Below are 24,580 nucleotides of genomic sequence, written 5' to 3' on the forward strand. Positions count from 1 at the left end.
GTCCATCATAGGCAAAATCTTAAAGGCTCTTAATATTCATAAAATACTTCAGATGAGTTTAAGTATTTCTCAACAGCCTATTCTTTTCACCTAGGAGTTTCATCTTCTCTAGCAGGACACCTTTCCATGGCAGAATGGGTGCTGGGACTTCAGCTGCTCCCTTCCACTAACCTAAGATTGCCCTAAACAAACTGAGGGGCTGGACAAAACCAGAATTGTAAACTACCTTCAAGAGTCTAATTCTAACCTCTGAAGACTCCTCCTTTCCCCTTTTAGCAAGGGCTAAAAATCCAAAATCACCACACAAACCAAACAAAACATGATAAAACAAACAAGAAAGGAGTACTGAACCCACATATTTCTTTTATAATCGAACCAGCAACATAACTGGAAAAGCAGACTAACAAGGATTTTTAAAGTTAAAGTCTTTAATTCTTCTGCATAAAGGCAAATTGCCAAAAATGTAACACATTGCCTTATTTACAATCATCATAAATCACAAGGAAACATGCACACTGGAACAACAAGGTTCTAAATATTACATCTTAGAAAAGTGCTGTACAGATGTGTCCCTTGTACACACACTCACTGTGCTCTATGGTGTGTGACTGATACACCCTTGTGTTGGGTAAAACGCCTGAGCATGTCTGGAAATAACATTTTGGAAGTGAGAGTAGTTTCTGAGGAAGCAGCTTTCTCCCAGTCAGCAGAACAATGGGCTCTTGGCCCTGAGGACTGCCAGCCCCACAGCAAGGGAGAGCAAAACCAAACTTCTGCAGAGAGACAACTCCCAGGCCTAGCAGACATTGGTATCCCAGTACATGCCACACAAGGACTGTAAAATTCTTGTAACTGGCATATTAATTTAGTCTAAACCCCTGTAGCCATAGCTCTCCCTTTAAACTTCTGCACACAGTGCTAGCAGAGTAAAAGGAGAGCCTATCCCAACACCATCACAACCCTTAGTCTGGACAAGAGCAGCTCCATACCTGCAAATACTGCTAGTCATCCCCCACAGTTGTAGGAACAACAGGCACTGAATGCATCCTCTCCTACTCTTTAATCGTAGTGCGGCTCTTTGGCTGCAACACACACAAAAGTAAAATCCAGGTATTTTAGCTGTGCTGCTGCTCTAACAGTCACTCAGCCCCTTCAAAAAAATAAAAAAAAAGAAAAAAAAAAAGGGATCTGATTTTGATAAACCATCTACCTTTCCTTTCTCTTCTCTCACCTGGCTTAGGCAAATGCCAGCTTAATACATCTCAGAGAACAATAAATAGGCCAAATGGGTGATCACCCCATCCAAAAGTTATGAACGGCTTGTCTTTAATGACTGAAGGAAGGCTGAAATTATCTATTCTTTTGAAGCAGTTCTTCAGGCTGGATGTCCAGTTCTGGTCCAGTGAAGCAGAGGAGTTTCCTTGGCTGGAGGGGTTCCATTCTTCAGTCTGACTTGACACTGGACCAACTCACTGGTGAAACATCGGCACACTCTAAGGAACAAGATCTCCAGAGGGAATAGCAGGATCCATCACCTGAAGCAGCCTTTGAAATATATAATGCATATGTCACCTGCCAAGGCAGGCACAGCAAAAATGTCCTCACAAAAGCTTTAAGAAACATCCACTGTAGTTGCAGCACAGGCTTCATGAAATCTGAAGTTTTACACTTGAGGCACAGCTTGCAGAAAACAATCTATCCTTATAAAGATCTGGAGAAACCTAAACAAAACAAAACAAAACAAAAGGCAGGTAACAGCATTTTATAAGTGTGCTATATCCAGGTATTAACAACAAAACATTTCCTCTTTAAACCTGTAGTGTTACAGTAGCAGTAAAAGGAAGAGAGCACAGCATATTGTGAGTTTACAGCACAGTATAAAGAAGAAACACAATATCCCTACCAAAAAAAGGTGTTACAGCTAGTATGAACGTTTTGAGAACATAAATTACTGAAAAAAAAAATACAGTAGCAGATACTCGACATTCCTAAAGTATTTGGTATTTGTTGGAGAGCAAAGGAAGCAGCTGAGCATATTTTTTTCCAAACCCCTTGCATCGTTTTCATCTAAATGTCATTATTAATTCATAAGCCAGACTTTTATCTCAATTCTAACTAAAATTTCTGCCATATTTTAAGTATTATATTGACTCAGGTTTTTCCCTAGAAAGCAACCAGATACATTCCCATTTATTCCTGTTTAAGACAGAAATTTTCTTTTAGCAAAAAGGAAGGTAGTGTGGAATTCTACCATGTAAACCATTATCTGGTTTTTCTGACACTTGAGAGTGAGAGCTCATCACACCTAAAAATCCAAGGTTAAAGGTAATGCTGCTCTAAATGCTGATCTTTCCATACCAGAAAACCAATGTGTTGATCCACAGAGAAGGTATTTAATTCACTTTGTACATTCTACATCTAACAGAGCTTTTTTTTTCAATTAGAACAAGTGATTACAAACCCACTCCTTAATACAGACTTATGTACAACCAAGACCACTGCAAAAAAAGCTAAGTATCAACTATGTGGAAACCAGAAAGGCTTTTAGCTGTGATGTAGATGCTTCTTTTACCTGAATAATTTCACCTTATGTTGATTGCACATATGCTGACTGTAAAGCTCTTCCTCTTTCAGTGCAGATCCTACATGACAGCACCAGTTTTCCAAGACTTGATCTGCTGATCTCAGACTACATCCCTATTCTTCAAGTCTTTTTCTGTCACAGGAGAAATTCTTTCTTCAGTACTTCTATATACAAAGAGAGACTAGATATTTTCAAATATTGAATTAGCACTTCAGAAAAGTGAATGAATGCATGTTAAATCTTATTCATGCTCAAAGAACTTAAATTTAAAATCAATAAAGTTGAAAGAAAAATGCCAGCTGCACAATTTTTTAAATGCTCTAGCTACCTTTTCCTCACATTGCTATAATCCAAAATCTAAGTGTAGAACTAATTTGGCCATATTCTGAATGAGTTTTAAGGCAAAATATTCAATTCAAAGATCACTGTTTAACAGGCAATTATATCCTAGTCTATGTTTCAGAGCCTGCATCAAATGTGTATCCAAGACTATCTAATTATACAAAAGACTAATTGCTAATAAAATCTGTTTGACCTGGATTACCACCCATCCTATTAATGCACCACAGGAATCTACAGTCCAAGAGAAAATTTTCACTAAAATCTACTGCTGCAAATGCCAAGTTGTGACTTCTTCACAAAAATATTAAGAGGCAGAAAAGGTGCTATTGAAATACTAAAAAAACTTGGCACTTTTCATTTGAGAAATAAAAACACATTTTCTGGCTGACAGGTAACAATTTCAATTTAGCAACAATTTCTGAAGCATTGGGTCTTTTAATTAAGGTGCTAAGTGCAAGAGGATGGGATAAAACACTAATAAAATGAAAGAGAAACTGATCTGCCTGAACTGAACAGTTGGATTCTGTAGAATGACACCGTGGATGGGCTACTGGAACAGAACAGATCAAGCAGGTAGTCAGCATAAACTCACCTTGATATTTAGATTTTTTTCCTCAATATTGTGTCTTCAGCATTTGCACTTTCCCATCCTCTGTCAGGGTATTCTGACTGATGCCCTTCCAATAAACTGCTACAAAGTTTAAGCCTAAAATAAAAACAAAACAAAACAAAAACAAAGATGAAGTGACTTTGTTATGTTAACTTTTAAATACTAAATACAGCTACAATTCATTTACATTAACACAGACTATAACATGAAAACATAAGGATACAATTTTACCACACAACATATAAATATTGATCAACACACCCCTAAGACAAATAGCAAAAAATAGCTAAATAAAAATTAAAAGTTAAATGTTTACAATAAATGCTTGGATTGAATTACAGCAAGAAAGCAACTAAGCTTCAAAAATAATATGCAAAAATACCCCTCAAACCCCAACTGATGAGCTGCGTTTGATACCTCTCCAGCCTGCAGTCTGCATCTCTGCAAGTCTTGCTGTCAGGCAGAAAGAAGCTGGATTTCTTCTGTTTTGGATTGTTCCACCCTGAAGAACAACTGGCTGGAATTGGGTCACTGCATAAAAACAAACAACTATCACTGTTGTCACTACAAAACAACTTAATCTCTAGGGAGACAGAGAGGAAGCTTCCAGCTCCTGGGCTGAGGAAGTCAGAGGCAAACTTCCAATTCTTTCCACAAGACAGAGTGTGAAAGGGGCTCATAATTTTCTAGCATTACCTGGGATGGCAAAGGCAGCAGAAAGCAACAGATGGAGAGCTGGATTTCAAAAAGTCAAATAAACTCAAAGAACAGAAATAACAACCAAACGTATCACATGCTGGAGGAAATGTAAGAAGGCAAAAAAAAAAAAAAACCCCAAAAATGTAGTAGTAACTAGTGAAGGAAAAGATTAAAAAGAAAAACAAGGACACCTTTACAGCATAAGCAATAAACAGAAATTAACAACATGATCACTGGGGTATTTACCTTGGTATTTCTATACTTTGTTCTACTGTCATTACTTCATCTTTTTCACCAAAAGCTTCCCACTCTGAAAAAGCCTCCTTTTGTCCTGAGTCAGTAAGGCTGGAAAGAAAATGAAAATGTCTGAATCCATGCACTGTGGTAATACAGTTCCTCTTAATTTTTCGGAAGGGGACTATGTAGAGAGAAGAAATAATACCTGTATATATATTTTTACTAAGGTTAGTGTGAAATGTCTACTAAACTGGCAAAATCCTTAGTGTCCTAAGGATCCTTAAATCTACACACAAAATACAACCTGTGCTGTGTCTTCTGTCACATTGCAATGGAGCACTGTAAATATTTGCTATCATACAGCAGAATTATTCTGACACAATTTCCCTTCTTCATTAAATTGCACACATTTAGATAAAATTAAAGCTACTAGCAAAGGGAGAGGAAAATACCAGTCATATTCCAAAAGTCAGTTCATAATATCAATGAATTCCTACATGGAGAATCATGTCATACCTTTCCAGTGTGTGATACATCTGCAGATACTGGTTTTTGCTCTCTGAAACCACAGAGGAGTCAGAATTGTTTCTTTTTCTGCGTTTCCATGCTGGAGAAGAATCGGGAGAACAGGAACTACAAAAACAGATTTTACACACGTAACATTTTTTATTTATGTTTAAATGTTTATCAGTGTTCTGCTAAATAATAGCATATGCTACAGAGGAAGTTTTCTTTTGAGGTATAATTCTTCAGTCACACAGAGGAACACTGAGCCAACCACTCACATTTTGAAAGCAAAAGCATTTTGAGCTCCACGCACATCCCCCCAGGACAAGGTATTTCAGTAAACAGGGAAGTACATGTCACAGTCAGTCTCCCTGCTGTTCTGCAGAAAGGCACACTATTATGGATGAGGACTCCTGCTACTGAAATAGCTCCCCTACTTTCAGAACATTCCAGCAATGGTTAAAGAAACCTCAGTACACCACTGTATAAACTGAGAATCTGAAAAACCACTGCATTTTCCTTCTTTTAAAGCATGTCATTCTGTAATGCTGGTAATTTTTCCATATTCAGTGTTCTGTACCATTGATGGACTACACTCAACAGCAAAAGTGTCAAACTTCAGAGCTGAGTATTAACTGCCCTTCCACAATAAACATTTCCTACAAAACCTGACAGCACTGACATGTACTGAATTACTTCCCGAAGTTAAGCACAGAAGTTTTCTCTCATACCTCTCAGGTGTGTAGTACGCAGTCTGTCTGCATTCATCTTCACACTCGTTTCTCTTCTGCTTTTCATCAAACACAAAGCAGCCAGAAACATCCTCATCTTTGCAGAACTGTTCCTGGGAACTACCTGAAGGTTCTGTACTACTAAACACAGGAGGAAAAAAAAAAGCTTTAAAAAATTACCCATCTGGCTTATTGCTCCAAACAGAAAACAGTTCAGCTGCAGTAACAATTAACGGTTTATCGCATATGACACCCAAATGATGTAAAAACTACAAATTCTACCACACACCAGTTACAACACAGGTAAAATTATTTACACAGTGCAGTAACACAGCTAAGAGAATTCCATTCACTTTTCTCCTCATAATTTACTAGTCCAAATCTTGTAAAGTATAAGGTGGCATTAAGTAGCAGAGCTAGCCTTGTTTCAGAAATACAAAGTTGTGAAAAGATAAAAATATTTCCTTCTTGAACACAGTTGCCACCATCCTGCAGAGAGCAGAGAAATCTCTCTCATCTTCTTAAACATCTCAAATCCTATAACGTATTGTCACTGTAAGAGACATGTGGTTCCACTGACATCAGGAACACTAAAGATGGAAAGTTATTAAAGTCAAAGAACAGTAATCACCAAATTTCTGCTTATGTCTCTCACTTTCCAGAGAGTAATCTTACCTTGTGCCCACCAATGTAAACACAGAAGGGAAGGGAATGTACTACTGCAGGCACACCAAATGCCTTTCTCCCCATAACACCTGACTGCAGATTAACTTAGACTAAATAACTGGAATATCTTGAAGACAACAGAATTCAAATGGAAAACAACGCATTCAAGAAGACTCCTATTTTTAAGTCTGATCTTTTTTGTCCCAGTCAGGAATACTCTAAAGATGCTACAAAGCCCTGCTTAAATTCCTTAAAACATACACGGGCTGCAGATCCCACGTTTCTCCAGCAGGAGGATCCCAGGCATGCAGTGCTATCTTCCACAGCCTGATCTGCTGGTCCCAGGACCTACGGCTGTACTTCTTAAACTTGTTGGGAGTTCTAGGGTGAACTCCTGGAATTCGCTGGTTCCTGTAAATGCACAGTAACATTTATTATTTCAGACCATAAGGAGATTTTTCCTTAAAAAGGATCCTAAGTCCATCAGGTCACACAAGTATCAGTGGTCTAATAAATAAGATGTTCATATTTCTAAACACTTAACTGAAATATGTATAAGATATTACAAAAAATAGATCACAAAAGCAACAATTAACCATAATGTGCTGAGTCTGGATGAGCCACCAGTCTGTCCAGCACTCTGACAGCTGCCAAAAGCAGATCCCTACTGCCCATGAACAAAGATGAAACAGAAGCGTAACTCATACTGCTTCAATATTATCCTAACCTTCAGCTCCTTCTACTTTACTCTTCCTGGGTCAAGTGCAGCTTCTTTTATTTAGTATTGTGGTGAGTCTGTCGAGGATGGAGTTACCATCCTTCACAGCAGTCCCTGTAGTGCTGTGTTTTGCATTAATTGCTAAAACAATGCTGATAAACACACTGGTTTTGGGGCATTACTGAACAGTGCTTTCACAGCTTCAAGGACTTCTCCTTCCCCCCACCCCAGGGACATTGAGGTGAGAACGAACACTAAGTTGAGAGGGAAAAGTGCTGGGACAGCTGACTCAAATTACCCAGAGATATCACACATCATATAATGTCACACTCAGCAATAAAAACCACAGGAAGAATTTGTAGAGAACTAAGGCTGTCTGCCATTCTACACACACATACACCAGGAACAAATAAGAGTTCATTTGGAAATCTGCAACACAGTGCAACTTACTTTGGAACTTCTTTAATGTATCTGTCATACGCGAGGGTATTCTTTCCAAAATTGATCTGTTTTTGTCTTCTCCTCAGGACCACTTCATCAGTTTCCCTTTCAGCTGGATTAGCAGAGTAGCTTGAAACACAACTTCAAAATAAAAATAATAATTAAGTTGAAAAGAACCTTAATAGCTTTCTAAAATTTAGCATAAACACATATTCTAGAACTGCCCTGTATTCTTACTGATAGACAGTGAGCACAACTCTTATCTCACTAGTTCACAGAAGTGAAAGCTATGCTAATTAAATCTGAATTTCATAAACACACAAGTAGCTTTTGAGATAAAAATTCTCAGTGCTACTCCCTCCTTAAGGCTTCCTTCAGGCTTGACATGAAACAGCCTGTCTGTGGTTTCAAGTCTTCATTAATGCATGTAAAGCAGTCAGAGATCATCAGATGATTATTGCTAAAACCAATGCAACAATAAGCAGTAATAGTTCAATACCTACTTTGTAATTTTTTTATTTGATGTCCTCATTGTTTTGCCTTCTTCGAGTCTACCTTCCCAGCTGGGGTAACTAGAAAGCAGCCTAGAATGTTCTGATGTTGTAGAGCTAGAAAATAACGAGAATTCAACATGAATGTTGGCCGCTTGTAACACATTTAATCAACAGAAACATCAATAATGGACAAAAACGGCTCCACAACTCTAAACTACAGACATGTTCCTTCCCTATTTCAGTTCTAACCTTCAGCTTGCCCTCTTCTGTCAATTCCAATGCCTCAACATTTAACATGTCATGTAAGTAATACAGAATCAGATTTAGCTGATAGTTTTACTTTCCCTAAGTGGTTTCACATCAATAGATGAAATTACTATCCAAGCTGACAATGTCATTTTAACACAGGACAAAGATTCCACACTGAAAACATATCCACTCAGCAAAAGAGAAACACAAAACACTGCTGGCACATCCATTTAAGTCCCACACTCATGCCATACCGTTAGTATTTTTTAGGACTATATCAAAGACATAGAAAACACAAATACAAGGCCTTTCCTAAGCTCTTCAAAAGATTAATTCATTAACGAAGCAATATTAAACATGCCATCAGAAATTAAAATCACCTTCATACAGTGGAATACTCAAAAATGTATGACTTATATAAAAAAATATTTTCAAGTACCCTTAGTAAAACATTTCCTCTTACATTCTGTTGCTTTTCCTGCACATATCTCAGCACTCACCACTTTATACCCTCACTATCAGACTGAAAGATACCAGTCTCAACCACTTCCTCCACCTTGGGTCTTTAGTCTAGAACATACAAAAGCTAAGCAAAATATCTATAGAATTACCTAAGTATAAAATTCTATCACAACTCAAACTGTCCTCAGTAATGGACTGTAGGAAAAAAAAGGTGCTCACTAAAAACTGCAGTACAGCTGAATATACCAAGTGGACTGTGAAGAGAAAAAGATGGCCTGCCCACATTTACACATAAAGATGCATAAGCAAAGTATGAAAATAACAGCAAATGGCCTCATTGGGAGTTTTAGACTAATATTGAAGACTTCAGCAATAAACAGCTTAAAATACTGCTTCAGTACATACATAACCTGTCTCCCCTTCATTTTGAATACTTGCTAATACTATGGCACATATTTCAATGAGACAAACTGGATGGTCTTCAGACATGATGCAGGTATCGTCTTCCAACTCTGTTACTCTGTTACAAGAAAACACTAAACCTAAACATGAACAAGCTTTTCTTGGACTCCTAAAGAAGAGTACAGCAAAGTTGAGATTAAAAAAAAAATTACACTTATTCCTTACCTCTCCAACCAGCGCTCTGAATGGTTACAATGATATTCCTCAAACACCACAGAATCGGAATCATTGCAGCTCCTACGTTCCTGTTCTTGATGCCAGCACTGTGGATGTTGCACAGAACTAGAAAACAAGAATTTTCATCTGAAATCAAGTCACTGGTAGTCAGTGAGTGGCCAATAAAAAGCAAATATCGTCAATCTGATTTGGCATATAAATATGATATGTGATTTATATCAACTTATTCAGGCAACACATACTTAACAAAGGTGTCAGTTGAACTGCTGGGAAAATATCTTTGACTAATGCAATTAAGAACTCAAAATTTTCAAATAAACAGTTAATATTTAGATAACCAAAAATGCAATTTTGCAAACAAAATGGTGGGGAAGAAAAACCTGAGGACTGCCACCAGTGTTTATGGACTTATGGACACTTATGCCAACATCCACAGACCATCCTCTGTCATCAGTGCATTATTCGATATTTAATACTGCCCCATTCAGTAGTAAACTCATAGAAAAGACAAGTCCAGCAACTACACTTCAGCCCAATGGCTAAGGAGAAGTAGGTCAAATGTTTATGTGGAAACACTTTTACGTCTTGACCAGACGCAGCTGTGGAGCCCTCGCAAGGAAGCCAGAGACAAGGTGCTGACTGTAGTGCTTATGACAAACTGGTGGGTCAGCCAGGGATTGCTTAAGGGTTGAGTTCTCTACATTCTCCTCCTCGGTTCTGGCGGCTTTGACTTCCCAAATGACTGGTTACTAAACAAAACACAATTGTAGCATCTACTAACACCAGACCTGGCTTCTGGGTTAAGGCCCACACCTGCAGATACACTGTCACACCTGCCCAAGAGACGGTCTGCAGTGCAGCCTCTGCTCTGTAAATACGCCGTGTTTCTGTGTGTGTAACAGCGAACACACTGCTCCGAACGTGCCAGGTCTCTGCCCTTCGCTCAACAAAGGAGAGGGAAGGATTTCTGATATTTTACTCCTGTGTTAACTACCCATGTTTTCTTCTTTCCCTTCCTCCTCCACCCTGCCTGGCTTTGGGAGTTCCCTGCTCCCAGAGGGCTCGAAGTTACCAACAACACACAGCACAAACAGCTGCCTCAGAATCACAGACGCAGGCAAAAAAGTCCGCTTCCAAACCCGGTCACGGTTCGCTAAGGCAATGAACGAATAAAACCCTTCTCTAACCACCTTAAACAATAACTCGGTTTAACGACTTGAAATTTTTTTTTGAAACCACCTTAGGTACACTACAACACACGCCATAACTACGACACTGTTTGAAAATGAAAGAGGAAATAATAACCGAAAACTAAGTCTTTCAGAAACAGTACAGTTATTTGCTTTGCGCTGCCCACCCCCTCCAGCCTGATACCAAGCCCCGGTGCCCCCAGCCGGGCTGGGGCGTCTCTCCCGTGCCCAGGGCTGCTGGTCCCTCACTCGCCACAGACACGGGAGGCCAAAGGAGCCGCCGCACGGGGGCGAGGCCGCAGGAGAAGGGGCCGCTCGCCGGAGGAGCACGGGCTGCACCGCCAGCAGCTGCCCCCGGAGCCGCCCGGGCACAGGCAGCGCCGCACTCCCGCCCGCCCAGCGGAGCGCTGCCCGCCCCGTTCCCCGTCCCCCCGCGGCCGCTCCCACCTGCTCAGCCCGCCCCGCTCCGCTGCGCCCGGGCGGCGCGGCCCGCCGGACATGGCTGAGGCGGGCGGCGGCCCGGCCGAACATGGCCCCGGCCCGGCCGCGGCGGCAGCGCAGGCGCGGCCCGTCCTCCCGCGGGGAGCGCAGGCGCGGCCCGGCGGCCGGGACACCCGGGACGGTGCTGCCCTGTGGGAGTGCTGTTCCTGCGGGAGTGCTGGCCCTGTGGGAGTGCTGTCCGTGCGGGAGTGCTGTTCCTGCGGGAGTGCTGTCCTGCGGGAGTGCTGTCCGTGTGGGAGTGCTGTCCCTGCGGGAGTGCTGGCCCTGAGGGAGTGCTGTCCTGTGGGAGTGCTGTCCTGTGGGAGTGCTGTCCTGTGGGAGTGCTGTCCTGTGGGAGTGCTGTCCCTGCGGGAGTGCTGGCCCTGAGGGAGTGCTGTCCTGTGGGAGTGCTGTCCTGTGGGAGTGCTGTCCTGTGGGAGTGCTGTCCCTGCGGGAGTGCTGTCCTGCGGGAGTGCTGGCCCTGAGGGAGTGCTGTCCTGTGGGAGTGCTGTCCTGTGGGAGTGCTGTCCCTGCGGGAGTGCTGTCCCTGCGGGAGTGCTGTCCCTGCGGGAGCGCTGGCCCTGTGGGAGTGCTGCTCCGTGCGACTGAGGAGAGAAAAGTGTCCTGCGCCCCGTGAGGGCCAGGGCTCAGCTTCCCTCACACCGAGGGCACCACTGCCCTCACACCAGCTCACTCCGGCTGCATCCCCCGGCCCACTCCGCTCTCAAATGCAGGGAAAACCCGGCTCCCACATCACGGCGGTACCCCACGCAATAGCCAAGGATTTGTTTCGGGACAAGTTATTTTCCTTCTAGACGTCGTGAAGGGGTGGTGGCCACCACAATGCAGACACTACAGGAATGTGTCCCACATTCATACCATTAATGGAATCATAGAACAGTTTGCCTTGAAAAGGACCTTAAAGGTAACTTGCTCCAATATTCATATCTCAACTCCTTAAATAGCACAAAGTCAACAAACATTTCTTAAGAAAGGCACTCAGAACTTTAGTCTTACTTAGGTTATTCTGACTGGAATGGTACTTAGCTGCAGGCTAGCCAGTGTGATGAAACCACAGAATGGTTTGGGTTGGAAGGGACCCTGAAGCCCATCTACTTAGAACTCCCGTGTCATAGGCAGGGGACACCTTTCCCCAGAGCAGGCCCATCCAGCCTGGCCTTGAACACGATCCCTTCCAGGGATGAGGCATCCACAGCTTCTCTGGGCAACATTTGCCAATGCCTCACCACCCTCACAGTGAAGAATATCTTCCCCTGTATCGAACCTGAACCTACTCCCTTTCAGTTTTAAGCCATTCTCCTTTGTCCTGTCATGCCACAGCCTTGCCAAAAGTCCCTCTCCAGCTCTCATGGAGACCCTTTAGGTAGTGGAAGGTGCTCCAAGGTCTCCCTGGAGCCTTCTCCAGGCTGAACAGCTCCTACTCTCTCAGCCTGTCTCCATAGCAGAGGTGCTTCAGCCCCCTGAACATCTTCATGCTTCTCCTTTGGACACACTCCAACAGGTCCTTTACTACAGGGATGTGATATAGGAATATGATTGATTCTTTATTGCTGGTGCTTAGTAATGAATCCGAGCAAGGTCACAATTAAATAAATGTTTTATATAGGACACACCTATTGCTACATGCCAGTGCTTTCTTGGAAAGACAAAATTTTAGTCATTGCCCCTGCTGATGTGGTGACATCCCGTGTCACCCTTCATATCTGGTAGTTGTGAAAAGTATTTGGAGGCATTTTTTCCCTGGGATTCTTACAGAGATTTCATACACACCTTCTTTCATTTATGCAACCCTCTGCATTCAGGCTGAAGTAAGAAAATCCATCCAAGGAAGACTTACCATGTACACCTTCAGGAGGATTTAAGCCCTATTTGTATTTATTCCCATGTTCTCAGGTAAGACAGTGCATACAGATAAGCCAGACTGATTTCCATATAAAGTTTTATCTGATAAATATAACTTTAAAATTAAAACCAGAAGTCTTACAAAGAATCAACTGTATTTTTATTCAGCTCTTCAGAGTTTTAAGATTAACTGCATGTATTTATTAAACCTTTTCCTTAAGGGCTATCCAAATAACTCTGTTCATTTTAAACAGGTAAGCTATCTAGCAAAAAAACCCCACCAACAAAAAAACCCCAAAAAAAAGAACCCAAATAAGAAATCTTGCAGTATGTCTTTGGAAGAAAATGTCTTGTAGTCCATGTAAGAGCTTGAGTATTTATATCTCAACTCCTTAAACAGCTCAAAGTCAACAAACATTTCTTTTAAAATGACACTGAGTACCTCAGCCTTACTGAGGTTTGTTCTGACTGGAATGGTGCTTAGCTGCAGTCCAGCAAGTTTTACAAATAAAGGTTTGAGTTGGAAGGGACCTTAAAGATCATCCAGTTCCAACCCTGTGCCACAGGCAGGGACACCTTCCACTAGACCAGGTTGCTCAAGGTCCTGTTGCTAAAATTTCTTTAGCCCTTCCAAGAATGAGGCAGCCACAACTTCTCTGGGCAGCTTGGTCCAGTTTCAACACAATAAAAATACTTACACTGAAGAGATCACATGTAACTTAGCATTTTGGTTTCAAGCGATGCCAAATGTGATGGTAGAAAAACTGTACTCATATAGTGGATTAAAAATATCTCCTGCTTGGAAAAAAAAAGTCTTTTTTGGGTTGACAAATTATGTTAACCTAAAAAAACACAGGTAATATGCTATACAACAGGTACCATATTTTCCCAATATGCTCTGGAACACTACAATTACAGAAGTAATACAACTGTGGAAATAAATTATATAGCCATGACCCATGTTTTGAGAAAGGCCTGTTGAACTGCAGCACGCCAGGAAATTTGGGTTATACATGATACACTCATATGGAGTATTTGTATTGACTCAATGCAGTCACAGACTGTCTTTAGTTTAATGACATCACATTTATATAAAATACTTCAGCTTACCAGCATTGCCCACCCACAAATCACTGATGTGGAAAAGCATACACACAGCTGGAAATGCAGAACTGAATCACTATTAGTGATTTACACACAATAATAAAAAAGAAACTTCTTTTAGTAAATATTTTAGCCACTTGCATTACTTAATTTTTCTGGTTTGTTTTTTTTTTTTTTTTTTTTTTTTCTTTTCTTTTTTTTTTTTTTTCGTTTTGGTTGTTGTTGGTTTTTTTACAAAATGCTGTAAGAAAACTGATTCTAAACACTATCCTCATATTTAATGGCCCTGTGTGTACATATGGCTCTTTGGATGATAAGCTGAAGCTATCACATAGAAAAATGCCTATTTTTAACTCTATTATTTTCATATTCATATGGAATTTTAACAAGTTGTTTCTCTAACACAGCCTTTAAGAAGCTCACAAATATTGGAAGCATGTCAGATTACTTTGAGAATTTAAATTTGGGGAAAACTACTTGTTTTAAGGAATATAAGTCAGGTACTATAATTAACATAAACTGTAATTTTGTTTTGGCAAATATTACTAAGTTTTCTAAGAGGCACTTCTGTAGATAGAGCATTAAAAGATGCAAGGGTATAAAACATTTATGACTGTTACTCTGTTGTACTTTTACATTGACAAAAGAGGTAGGATGAACAAAAGGTTAAGTTCCACTGAAGTGAAAACTTCCAGTCAACTCAGAGGAGATTTCACTGCAAGAGCAATTAGGAATCTAAAGCTTTTATTATGTGAGATGCTATTGGCATCTGACCTGGTTTGTCTGTAAATCATCTGCACCTACATGCATCTAAGATTCTCAAGGCCTTTACAATTTTAGCTTCTCAAGGCCTTATGATTTTAGCTTTACATTTGTATTTTTATTCCAAACAGCCTAAGTGTTGTAGGAACTGAATGACTGGGGGTGGCAAAACCACAGCTCCAAAATCCTACCCTCTCTTCTGCAACTATTTCAAGGGCCACATCCCTTGTATCTATGCCACATTATGTAAACTTTCCAGAAGCAAATGTTACAAAATGCTTATTTGTGAAGGCTGCTGTGTAGTGATAGGTGCATGTCAGACAACACCACCTGGGTGGCCCTGTAAGAACCTTCCAAAGGTTAAAAAATCCTGCAAAGACCATTTGAAATCTGAAAATAACTTTCCCACAGAAGTACTAGAAAATATTTTTAATTCAATCACTGATCAGCTCCTAGATTTTTTATTAGTTTTCAGACTTGCCAGCAAATCTGTCTGAAACTCTGGAACTCGATTTAATTCTATTCAGATGAAGAATGACATGCCAGTGAAGATCTCTTTGGGAAAGAGAGAGAAATCCACAACACCATCTCAGTGTCAAATTTTCACTCTGTACAATCCAAAACAGCAGGTAATGGAAAACAGAAAAGCCACTGTTATTAACAGGGAGTTTACTTAATTGCATAGGAGATGTTGTATATAAAGCAACTGAGATATGCTGAAGCAATAAATGTTCTTAAACTCCACCAGTTTGGATTTTTATAAATGAGTATTATTTATAAGTTTCAAAGTTAAAAGCCAACACCAACAGTTAAATGTTAGTTTTCAAGCAATGCTGTCAGATTTGTCTTCAGTTCCTTACCCCTCTATCAATTCTTGCTTGCAGACACATTTGTAACCATTTCCTGGCTGGCTGCAAGTGCCTGTGGCTGCATCCACCACCTGTAGCTCATCTGAGACTCATGAAATGTTTTATGGTTGTGCTTCCAATATTTGTACCATTTTTACATCCTGCCACCTGTTCCTGCTCAAACCAGTTGCCTGTCATGGTAATCAAGAGGCTGTCATGTAATCACTGGCATGCCACCTCTGCCCATCATTTACTGCTCAGATCCTTTTCATTACTCAGGTGGGAGGTATTAAGAGCTTTTATTCTTGTAGAGCAAAGCTTTAAAGCACTCCTTTCTCTATTAGATCCACTTGCGATTTTAAGTTACAAATTAAGGCTCAGATGTTTGCTGCACTCCCTTCAAACGTTTGTAAAAAAAGTTCCATCACCTAGAGAACATTGATATCCTAAGCAATGTAGCTCCTGGAAACCAACAGATTTTAACCATGTACCAGCAGTGTAGGTAAATGGGTTGACAGATCCTTCTGTTATTTGAAATAAAGACATCCATCAAAAAGTATGCTAGAGGCAAATTAATGGAATAAAAGGTCCATACAGGACTTGTAAATCTTCAGGAATTACACTTCTTAGCCTACTGCAACCCTTTGTGAGTAGATGTAGTGGAAGGAGCTCCTTCCAGCTGAAGGAGACTAATACACTTGTTTGAAGAACAACTGCAAAGGTTAATAATAACTTTACAACTGGATTAAAGAATAACAAAAGTATCAATGAAGTCTAACCAAAGCAATTTTCTTAGTTAGCCCTTTATTAAAGAATCAAAACCCTATTTAAATTTAAAAATGTAAAGAGTTTAACCTACGTTAAAATTGAAAAAAACAACAGTAATGAAAATATAGAACAATAACCTTATTCTTTCCAAAATGTAAGAAAGGAAAACAGAGACTTAAACTTAATTAAAATCCAGAAGCTGACATCAGGTGAGTAAAATCCACAGATACAGGTAAAAGTGGAAAGGAACTGAAAAGATTTACATCTATTTTCAACACTGTAAAAGAAACCTTTACAGTTTGTACCCTGGTAAAACATGAAGTCTCAAAAACAGATCTAGCAGGCCTTTAACCAAACCCACTATGAAACACAGTCAAATTAAAAAAGTTAAAACATACCCAAGTTACTACTCATCGTATTAGGCAAACATCTAGAATGCAAAATTTGGCTCGGCAAGTCGGGCAAGGCACTTGGCTCGACAGCCAGGTCTCTGGGTGCTGCTGGTCCTGTCTGCTGGCAAACCACTTGCCCATGCAGGTGAGACACCACATGGGCCGGCAGTAGCACTGCTGGCATTCCCCCTCGTTGGGCTCCTGGCAGTTCTTGATGAGCTTGATGTTGGCAATAGTCTGCATACACCCTATGCATGGCTCCAGCTCCTGAGGGAGGAGAAAAACCATCAAAACTCTGAACTGCACACAACGGTTCCTGCAACTGCTTTTCAAAGGCTTTTAGAAAATCATCTGTGGCAGAATAATCAAAGCAGAACTGCCCCACCAGAGGATATCAAATGGTTTTATTAGAACTCTAATGAATGACAGCAAAACTTCTCTCTGAACTGAAAACCCAGAACTGCTGCATGAGACTAATGATTAAACAAAAATGACTGAAAAATAAACATTATTTCACTCTCTGAAGAGCTTCCAGCAGCCACAGCAAGGTAAGCAAGCAACCACCTTTGTCATTCACACTATTTTTCAAAAACCATACCAGTATAAAATAAGGAAAACAAACCAAGCAAACAGTTCTTACCACTTAAAACAGCAAATGGCTGTTCCTACCTTCCATCTTTCTAAGTAAGAGACATAAACGAGGACACCAGGGCTGTACTGGACACAAGGATGCCCATTATGAAGATCCAGAAACTTACTTAATTGTTTTTTTATAAAATTGGAATAACTGATTTTTTGCCCACAGGTAATTACGCCACATCTTGCTATGAAGTATTTTATAATTAATAAACAATAATTAGCATTTCCCACATTTTCCAGCTGTCCAAGAACTTAACAAAGTTCAAAAGACAGCATACTGAATACGCACAGAGACCTGAATCTGTTCAAAATGCTCCTGGTGGAACAAAAACCAGCTCTCTCTGTGGTGTCTAGTTCCCACCTCCAGTGACTTTTCCCTTGTCGGCTCTAGTGTCTGCTCAGCTGCACTGTCAGCTGGGCTGTGGAGCAGATCCAGATGAACACAAGCCACTCAGCTTTAACTTGTGAAATTAGGTCTAATCTCCGCTTTTAAGTAGGAAAAATTCTAGCATAGAAAGATTAACTTTTTCAATGTAAGAATGGAGCTCCAGAATAGGGAAAAATTCAATGTTGTATTTTTAACATCCTTATCATCATCTGTGATGTCATTTGTCACTCAATGTCAAACCCAAGTTCAGTAGCTCAGCTGCCACTTAAATGTGTCACAAACTGAATGCTTTGCAAGAAAGCAACTTTAATATCTTCTCTTTATTGTGACCATCTTTTCACTGGCAGTGCAGTCAGAGCACACAACGTAATGTGCAGACACACCTGATCCTGTTTTATTTTAGGTAGTTCATAAACCATATAAGCTGCACAACAGTACCAAAAATACCAACCCCACACTCCATTAGCTGAACCACTGGACACAGACTCCCTGCAGAGTCACCAGTACTGGTTTAATTGGTTCCCTCTGGAACGCTGGACAGTGCTCCAGTCACACTTCCAACTGCTGAACAACTAAAATAATGACCAGATCTCTCTGAGTATTACTGGAGGTAGGACTCTGTGCTGTTATAATCAACACCATATAATAACAACCATAGTAATTATAACTAAAGCAAACTCCAATTAAGAATCAGTTTATTTCAGCAGAAGATCCAGCAAAACCTGGCTGTCTAGAAAAGCAAGCTGTATTGGAGCAAACTGCCTGAAGAACAGCAACAGCAGCTGTGGCTCTGGCTCCCCATAAACTTTCTGCAAGTGCAAGCAACATCATAATTTCCAAACATGTTCATGTAACATTTTAGTAGCAATTATTACAGGAGATTTTATTTCACTATGTTATTTCTCGTGTCTCAAAACTGCAATGCTCACAATACAGTTTGTTCCTTGTAGCAGGAACAGAAGCAGCAGCTAGAGTTACATTTATGATGAGTTTACTGACACAGAAGGTGAGCATTTGTGAGGGAAGCATCACCCTGACTGAGCAAAGATTTGGGTTTCTGGCATCACTGACCAGGAGGCCTGACTGCAGTCAGCCTTGTGCAGACCCTACGAAATTGTGCTGGGCTGTATCTTCTCAGGAAGTTAGGGAATCTAGGCCATGTCTTATCAAGAGCCAGTGATATGAAACTATAGGTCCTGCAGCCACACACCCACACCAAGGGGCACTTTAACCCCCAGTCACTCTCTGGGTAAGTGACTGCAGCCCCCAAGCCATGGAGCTCTCCTGTAGGGCAGCCTCAGGTAGGTAGGAGACCTCTCAAAGGATCTCTTGAGATCAAGAGATCCCTTACTTGGTATCTGTTATCTACAGCAAGATAAGTAATAGTCTATATTAGATCTAAAACAAATTGTATGCAAGCTAGCAGAATTATTAGAAGTGTAGCAAGTAGTAGGATGTTTAACTGCTGTTCAATTACCATTTAATTACTGAATACTGCTTAATTATTGAATGATAATTATTAAGCAGTAAGCACATGATAATTATAATTTAATCATAATTTGTAATTTAATCCACATTTTTAATAAAACTTTTTTGTTAACCTCACAACAATGAATTCTCTTCATAATTCACCTGAGATAGCCCTAGGTAAACATTTATCATTTACACAGTAATCACAGGCTCATCTATATTCAAAGTATAATTGTTACAGTCTCACATGGATAGAAAGTTTCACCTGAGTGCTTGGAACATGGTATGTCTGGTTTATTTCCACCAGAGATGTAAAGGTTTCTAAAAATAAATCACTAAGGCTTTGATGGATCACAACATTAGCTGCATTGCTGATAGGAGCACGGAGCTTCTCCCGGAGCTCCCCATACTCTGTGGAGTTCAACCTGAAGAAGAAAAGATGGAACAAAATGTTATCACAATTATGCACCCAAATACCTTGATAGTGTCTTGCAGATGTTAACATCAAGGAAGTGAATCCACAGAAAAACTGGTACTTATTAGTCAGAATAAATACACAGCATTGTGTTTTCTTGTATTTTTCTGCTGTTTAGTTATTGGTTTTGGTACAATTTGGTCAACAGAACACACTGTCCTCATTCATATCTGTGTAAGATTGCCAGCAGGATTATGTCAGAAATCAGCTAAAACATCATACCAAAATAAAGCATTTTGAAGTAATCAGCAAGAACAAAAGTAAATCATGCATTAACTGCAAAGTGCTGTATGCACCATTTCTGTCACCTTTTAAATGCCTATTTACCTAGACAATACTTAAATTCTCAATTATAAACTTCTGAGGAATTTAGGAGAAATTAGTTAAATCACACAGCAGGCATCACAAAGTGATATAGTACTACATAAGTAGCAGAAGAATGTCAGTCTATAGGTTCTGTGATTTTATGACACAATTTTAGATTGCATCATAACATAATCCCAGAAATTTCACAAAGGTCACAAACCACTGCTGATTTAAGGCTGCAGCAAGCTGTGTTTCACACCAGCTGCATCTGTAAATTAAAGTGATGCCCACAGCACTCAAGTGGCACCTGAGACCTCACACAGATCCTAAAGTGACATGTCCCTGTTGTTGTCCCTTTTTACCGCTCAATGCTTCCACTCATTAAACAGCTTTCATGGAGAAGTGCTGGGAAGACTTCCATCGTTTTCCTACTGCTCACTGAGTTCTTAGAGCCCAGCAAAATGCAAGGCTGGCTTAGCTCTGGCTCTCAGTGGTCTCCATTGTTTTTACTGCTACAGGAAAATTCATTTAACAGATGCTGTTCATGCAAACCACAGAGACATTTATATCCAGAGGAACAATTCACACTGAACATGCAGGGAATCATGGCCCACCTGCACAAAAGCATTTTCCCTCCAGAAACATCTCACTGTATTTGATTCTGATTCTGGATATATACAATGATCCTGTGTGATTCTGCTACATTCTAGCAGAGATTTACGTACTGACATCTTATTAGAACAGCTTTTAAACGCTGTTCTTGATGCTATTCTATTTAGTCACAAAATACAGTTTGGGCTTAGGACTTTTTTTCCTTAAAAGGAATTGTCAATCAAGTAATGATTTTCTCAGCTGGGGATGTAGTTTTACCACTCTAGCACTGAAGTGCTTGCAGAAGAAAATCATCAGTTGTTTAATACTAATATGGTCACCACTGTCACAGGTCTATAAAAGTCTCTTTTCTTAGCATTGTCATGCTTACCTTAACTAACCTCTTGTTCTGTTCACCTGGACCTCTACCATAATTATCTCTGCCTTCCTCGTACTTGCCCCACTGCACACCTAAAAGTCTGGTGATCTGCCTGCTTTTAATTACCTAATTACCTAATAAATGCTCCTGACATACAAATTTACAGCAAAAAGACACTCAAATACCTTTTCAAATATAGTTTTGGGAGCACTAACATGGCTCTTAATAACACAACAACGAAGACTTTAGCACCCTTCTACTCAGAGGTTTCTGCCGAACTTGTACTTTAGCCTGGTTACACAGAGACTGCTGAGATAAACAGCATGGCCCCTTGCAAAACAAGTCTTAAGAGTTCACAATTGTTATGATTTACTACTATGAGAATACATAAATCTGAAAGGGACCATAATTCCTTACTTGTTTTAGGGGCAGTTGGCTTGCAGTAGCTCAGTGAGAACTCTTATGAGCAGTGACAAAATTATGAGCCTTAAGCACAAGGAGAAATCCAAAGCCGTGGATAAACAACAGACAGTTTAAGACAAATAGGTATTTCTCCTCACCCAAAATTTAGAAGACCAAAAATTCTACCTTTCATTCCCGTTCTCTATCTCTCACCTAATTTTATCCAGTTACTTCTTCCTGCATCCAGCATAATCCTCTTCCTAAGAATGGATCAAAGAGGCCAATCCCTTTGTTTATCCATTGTGTACTCAGTGTTGCAGTTGTATGAAGCTTTCTAAACAACCTTCTCTGCACTGCATGGCAGAACTGCACATACAGCAGCCCTAACACCAGGCAGGGACCAGAAAGGAAGGGATGAGACCAGGGAATCTGGCACAAAACTGGTCCCTCACCACCATCAAACAGCACACATGTAACATAAAAGGTTTAGCAGTTGCTTTACCGGATATCAAATGCCTTGACGTAAGGATTAACACTGGCAACTCGGATGGTGAGGAACTGCACAGGCACGTTGGAGTCTGGGGTGAGTTCGTGCTGTCTGGAGTCTGTCACTGTCAAGTGAATGTCCTGCTGCTGGGCAACATGTAAACAGTAGGTGGTCACTTTAATCACCCACGTGTCCGTAACGATCACCCTCGCTCCGGGCGCTCCGGTAGCGAATTTGTCGATTCTCCTAAATTCTGTGTTGATGGAAGAAGCTACTGCCCTCCAACCCGACTGTGGGAGAGCATGAACAGCGAGTGTCCGGGCTAGCGGATGATTATTCCAACCTTTCCGTGACCAGTAATATGCCAGGGCACTGGTGATTGCTGGGAGGAGAACAGCGAAGAAGAAGAAAGTTTTCCACTCTTTTGAAGCCAGGTAGAAAAAACAAAGATGTTTTTCAGGTGCAGCAAAGCACATACCAAGGTAATAACCTGCAAGGAAAAAAAATAACTTACTTTCAGAAAACAAGAACAGGGATTCAGATACCCCTGAATCATATGGTTATCTAACCGGTGTGCTCACCACCAAGACAGGTACTGTACTTCTGGATGACTTCAAATTCAAGCCTCTTGTCTTAAGCAAGTTGAGGTAAATTCTTAGGCATCACTAATTTTTAACAGAATTATACACTTGTGATAAAATGATCTGAATTTGCTTGTTGAGTAAAATTACTTGTGAGATGCCACGTAGTTTTAGGAAAATTACATGGCTAAAGGAAGGCGATTTGCATTCCTTGGTTAAATCACAGAAGATAATGAGCTGGAAAGGACTCCCAAGGATCATCAAGTCCAACATTTAGCCCTGCACAGGGCACCCCAAGAGTCATACCGTATGTGTGAGAGCATTGTACAAACACACCTTGAACTCCATCAGGCTTGGTGCTGTGACCACTGCCCTAGGGAGCCAGTTCCAGTGCCCAACCACTCTCTGAGGGAAGAACCTTTTTCTAATATCCAATTTAAACTTCTCCTGACACAATTTCAAGCCATTCTCTTGTGACCTATCACTGTCACCGCAGAGATTCAGTGTCTGTCCCTCCTCTTCCCCTCTCGAGGAATCTGTAACTGCACTGAGGTCCTGCCACAGTCTCCTCTTCTCCAGGCTGAACAGATCAAGTGCCCTCAGCCGCTCCTCACACGGCTTCCCCTCAAGGCCCTTCACCATCTTTGTTGCTCTCCTCTGGAAACTCTCTAATATTTTAATGTCATTTTTATACTGCAGTGTCCAAAGCTGCCCTCAGCACTCAAGGTGAAGCCTCTCCATTGCAGAGCAGAGTGGGACAATCCCCTCCGTTGCCCGGCTGGCCATGCTGGGCCTGATGTCCCCAGGACAGGGATGTCCCTCCTGGCTGCCAGGGCACTGCTGGCTCATGTTCAGCTTGCCATGCACCAGGAGCCCCCAGGTCCCTTTCTGCGACCCTGCTCTCTAGCATCTCATTCCCCAGCATCTCATCCTCATTCCTCATTCTGTCCTTAAACTTCAATTCCCTTGTGAGTGCATGTGCCGCGGTGCAGCCCGCTGGTTACAAAGCTCGGGGTGCTTGTCCCAAGGAATCCGGAGCGCTACTCACCCAGGGGCAGCAGGGAGTGCGCCAGCAGCGTGCCGGTGCTGCGCCGCAGGTGGTACTGCACGAAGGCCGCGTCCTCGCTGCCCAGCCAGGCGGACAGCAGGCTCTGCACCGTCAGCCCCGCCGAGCGCACCTCGTCGGGCGGGAACACGAAGCACACGGCGAACACCAGGTAGGCCAGCGTGAAGGTCACCGCGGGGCTCTCCATGCTGCGCCCCGTGGGGCGCCGGGGTCCCCGGCAGCGGTAGTTCCCGCCGCACCCCCGGATGCTCCAGCGGGGAGCGGTGCTTCCGGCCGCTCCCGCGGTAGTTCCCCCCACAGCCCCGGATGCTCCAGCAGCAGTTTCGCCCCGGCTCCAGCGGCAGCTCCCCCCGCGGCCCCGGATGCTCCAGCGGCAGTTCCCCCCCCGCTCCAGCGGCAGTTCCCGCCGCACCCCCGGATGCGCGGCGCGGGCGCTGCCGGGCTGGCGGGGCCGCCGGGGCGGGACCCGCCTCTCCTCTCACTGATGGTCCCCGCCCCTGCATCCATCTCCTCCCTCCCCTCCTCCGCCCATCGCGCCTGCCCGGCAGCCAGCCCCGAGCCACGTCCCCGTCGCATCCGGAGCCGGAGCCCGGCCCAGCGCAGCCCGCGCACGCTGCCCCTGCCCGTGGCCTCCCGCCTTGTCCGCGCTCCCGGTCATGCTCTACGGGCCTGGCACAAGGAGCAGATTCCAGTTCTTTATGAACGTAAAAGAGCTCTGTTGGATTGAGGGCAGTGTCTTTCTGAAGCAGGCAAATGGACTGCTTTATTTAAGCGTCGGAAAAAGCTTCTCTTTGTTTCTCCTAGTGTATTTTATGTAATGCTTTCTAATATTTTCTAATAAGATAGGGATGTAGGATCTTAAAATGCCTTAAAGGGAGGCATGTTTCAAGGTGTCTTCATACACTCCGAAACACAGTAAAGAGAGAGGCCTGACTGGAATATCTTGTTACTGTTGAAGTACAAATAATAGCTAATAGCCCCAAGATTTGCTGTTTCTTACGGAATGTAGG

The 24,580-nt window shown here is 41.9% G+C and overlaps 2 protein-coding genes across 5 annotated transcripts; both read right to left on the reverse strand.

Moving 5' to 3' along the window:
• Window positions 1-408: 408 nt before the first annotated feature.
• Window positions 409-11,115, reverse strand: LOC136360255 (histone RNA hairpin-binding protein-like). Of its 4 annotated transcripts, none has more exons than XM_066317356.1 (12): window positions 11,017-11,115; window positions 9,368-9,484; window positions 8,039-8,143; window positions 7,545-7,676; window positions 6,638-6,787; window positions 5,711-5,851; window positions 4,989-5,105; window positions 4,482-4,580; window positions 3,954-4,067; window positions 3,519-3,632; window positions 2,573-2,716; window positions 409-1,721 (listed from the first exon to the last, which is right to left on the reverse strand). In XM_066317356.1, exons 1-10 carry the CDS (start codon window positions 11,067-11,069, stop codon window positions 3,527-3,529), a joined length of 1,134 nt encoding a protein of 377 aa, XP_066173453.1. In that variant the 5' UTR covers window positions 11,070-11,115; the 3' UTR covers window positions 409-1,721; window positions 2,573-2,716; window positions 3,519-3,526. The 4 variants fall into 4 exon arrangements, with proteins under 4 accessions (XP_066173453.1, XP_066173451.1, XP_066173450.1 ...); XM_066317354.1 differs by having other exon boundaries at window positions 2,573-2,748; XM_066317353.1 differs by having other exon boundaries at window positions 2,573-2,765.
• Window positions 11,116-16,413: 5,298 nt separating this feature from the next.
• Window positions 16,414-23,838, reverse strand: TMEM129 (transmembrane protein 129, E3 ubiquitin ligase). The gene is made up of 4 exons (XM_066317358.1): window positions 23,553-23,838; window positions 21,939-22,413; window positions 19,549-19,708; window positions 16,414-17,053 (listed from the first exon to the last, which is right to left on the reverse strand). The coding sequence occupies exons 1-4, from the start codon at window positions 23,755-23,757 to the stop codon at window positions 16,805-16,807; spliced, it is 1,089 nt and encodes a 362-aa protein (XP_066173455.1). The 5' UTR covers window positions 23,758-23,838; the 3' UTR covers window positions 16,414-16,804.
• Between the last annotated feature and the right edge of the window lie 742 nt (window positions 23,839-24,580).

The sequence above is a fragment of the Sylvia atricapilla genome, chromosome 4 (genome assembly GCF_009819655.1).
Source record: "Sylvia atricapilla isolate bSylAtr1 chromosome 4, bSylAtr1.pri, whole genome shotgun sequence".
Lineage (NCBI taxonomy): Eukaryota > Metazoa > Chordata > Aves > Passeriformes > Sylviidae > Sylvia > Sylvia atricapilla.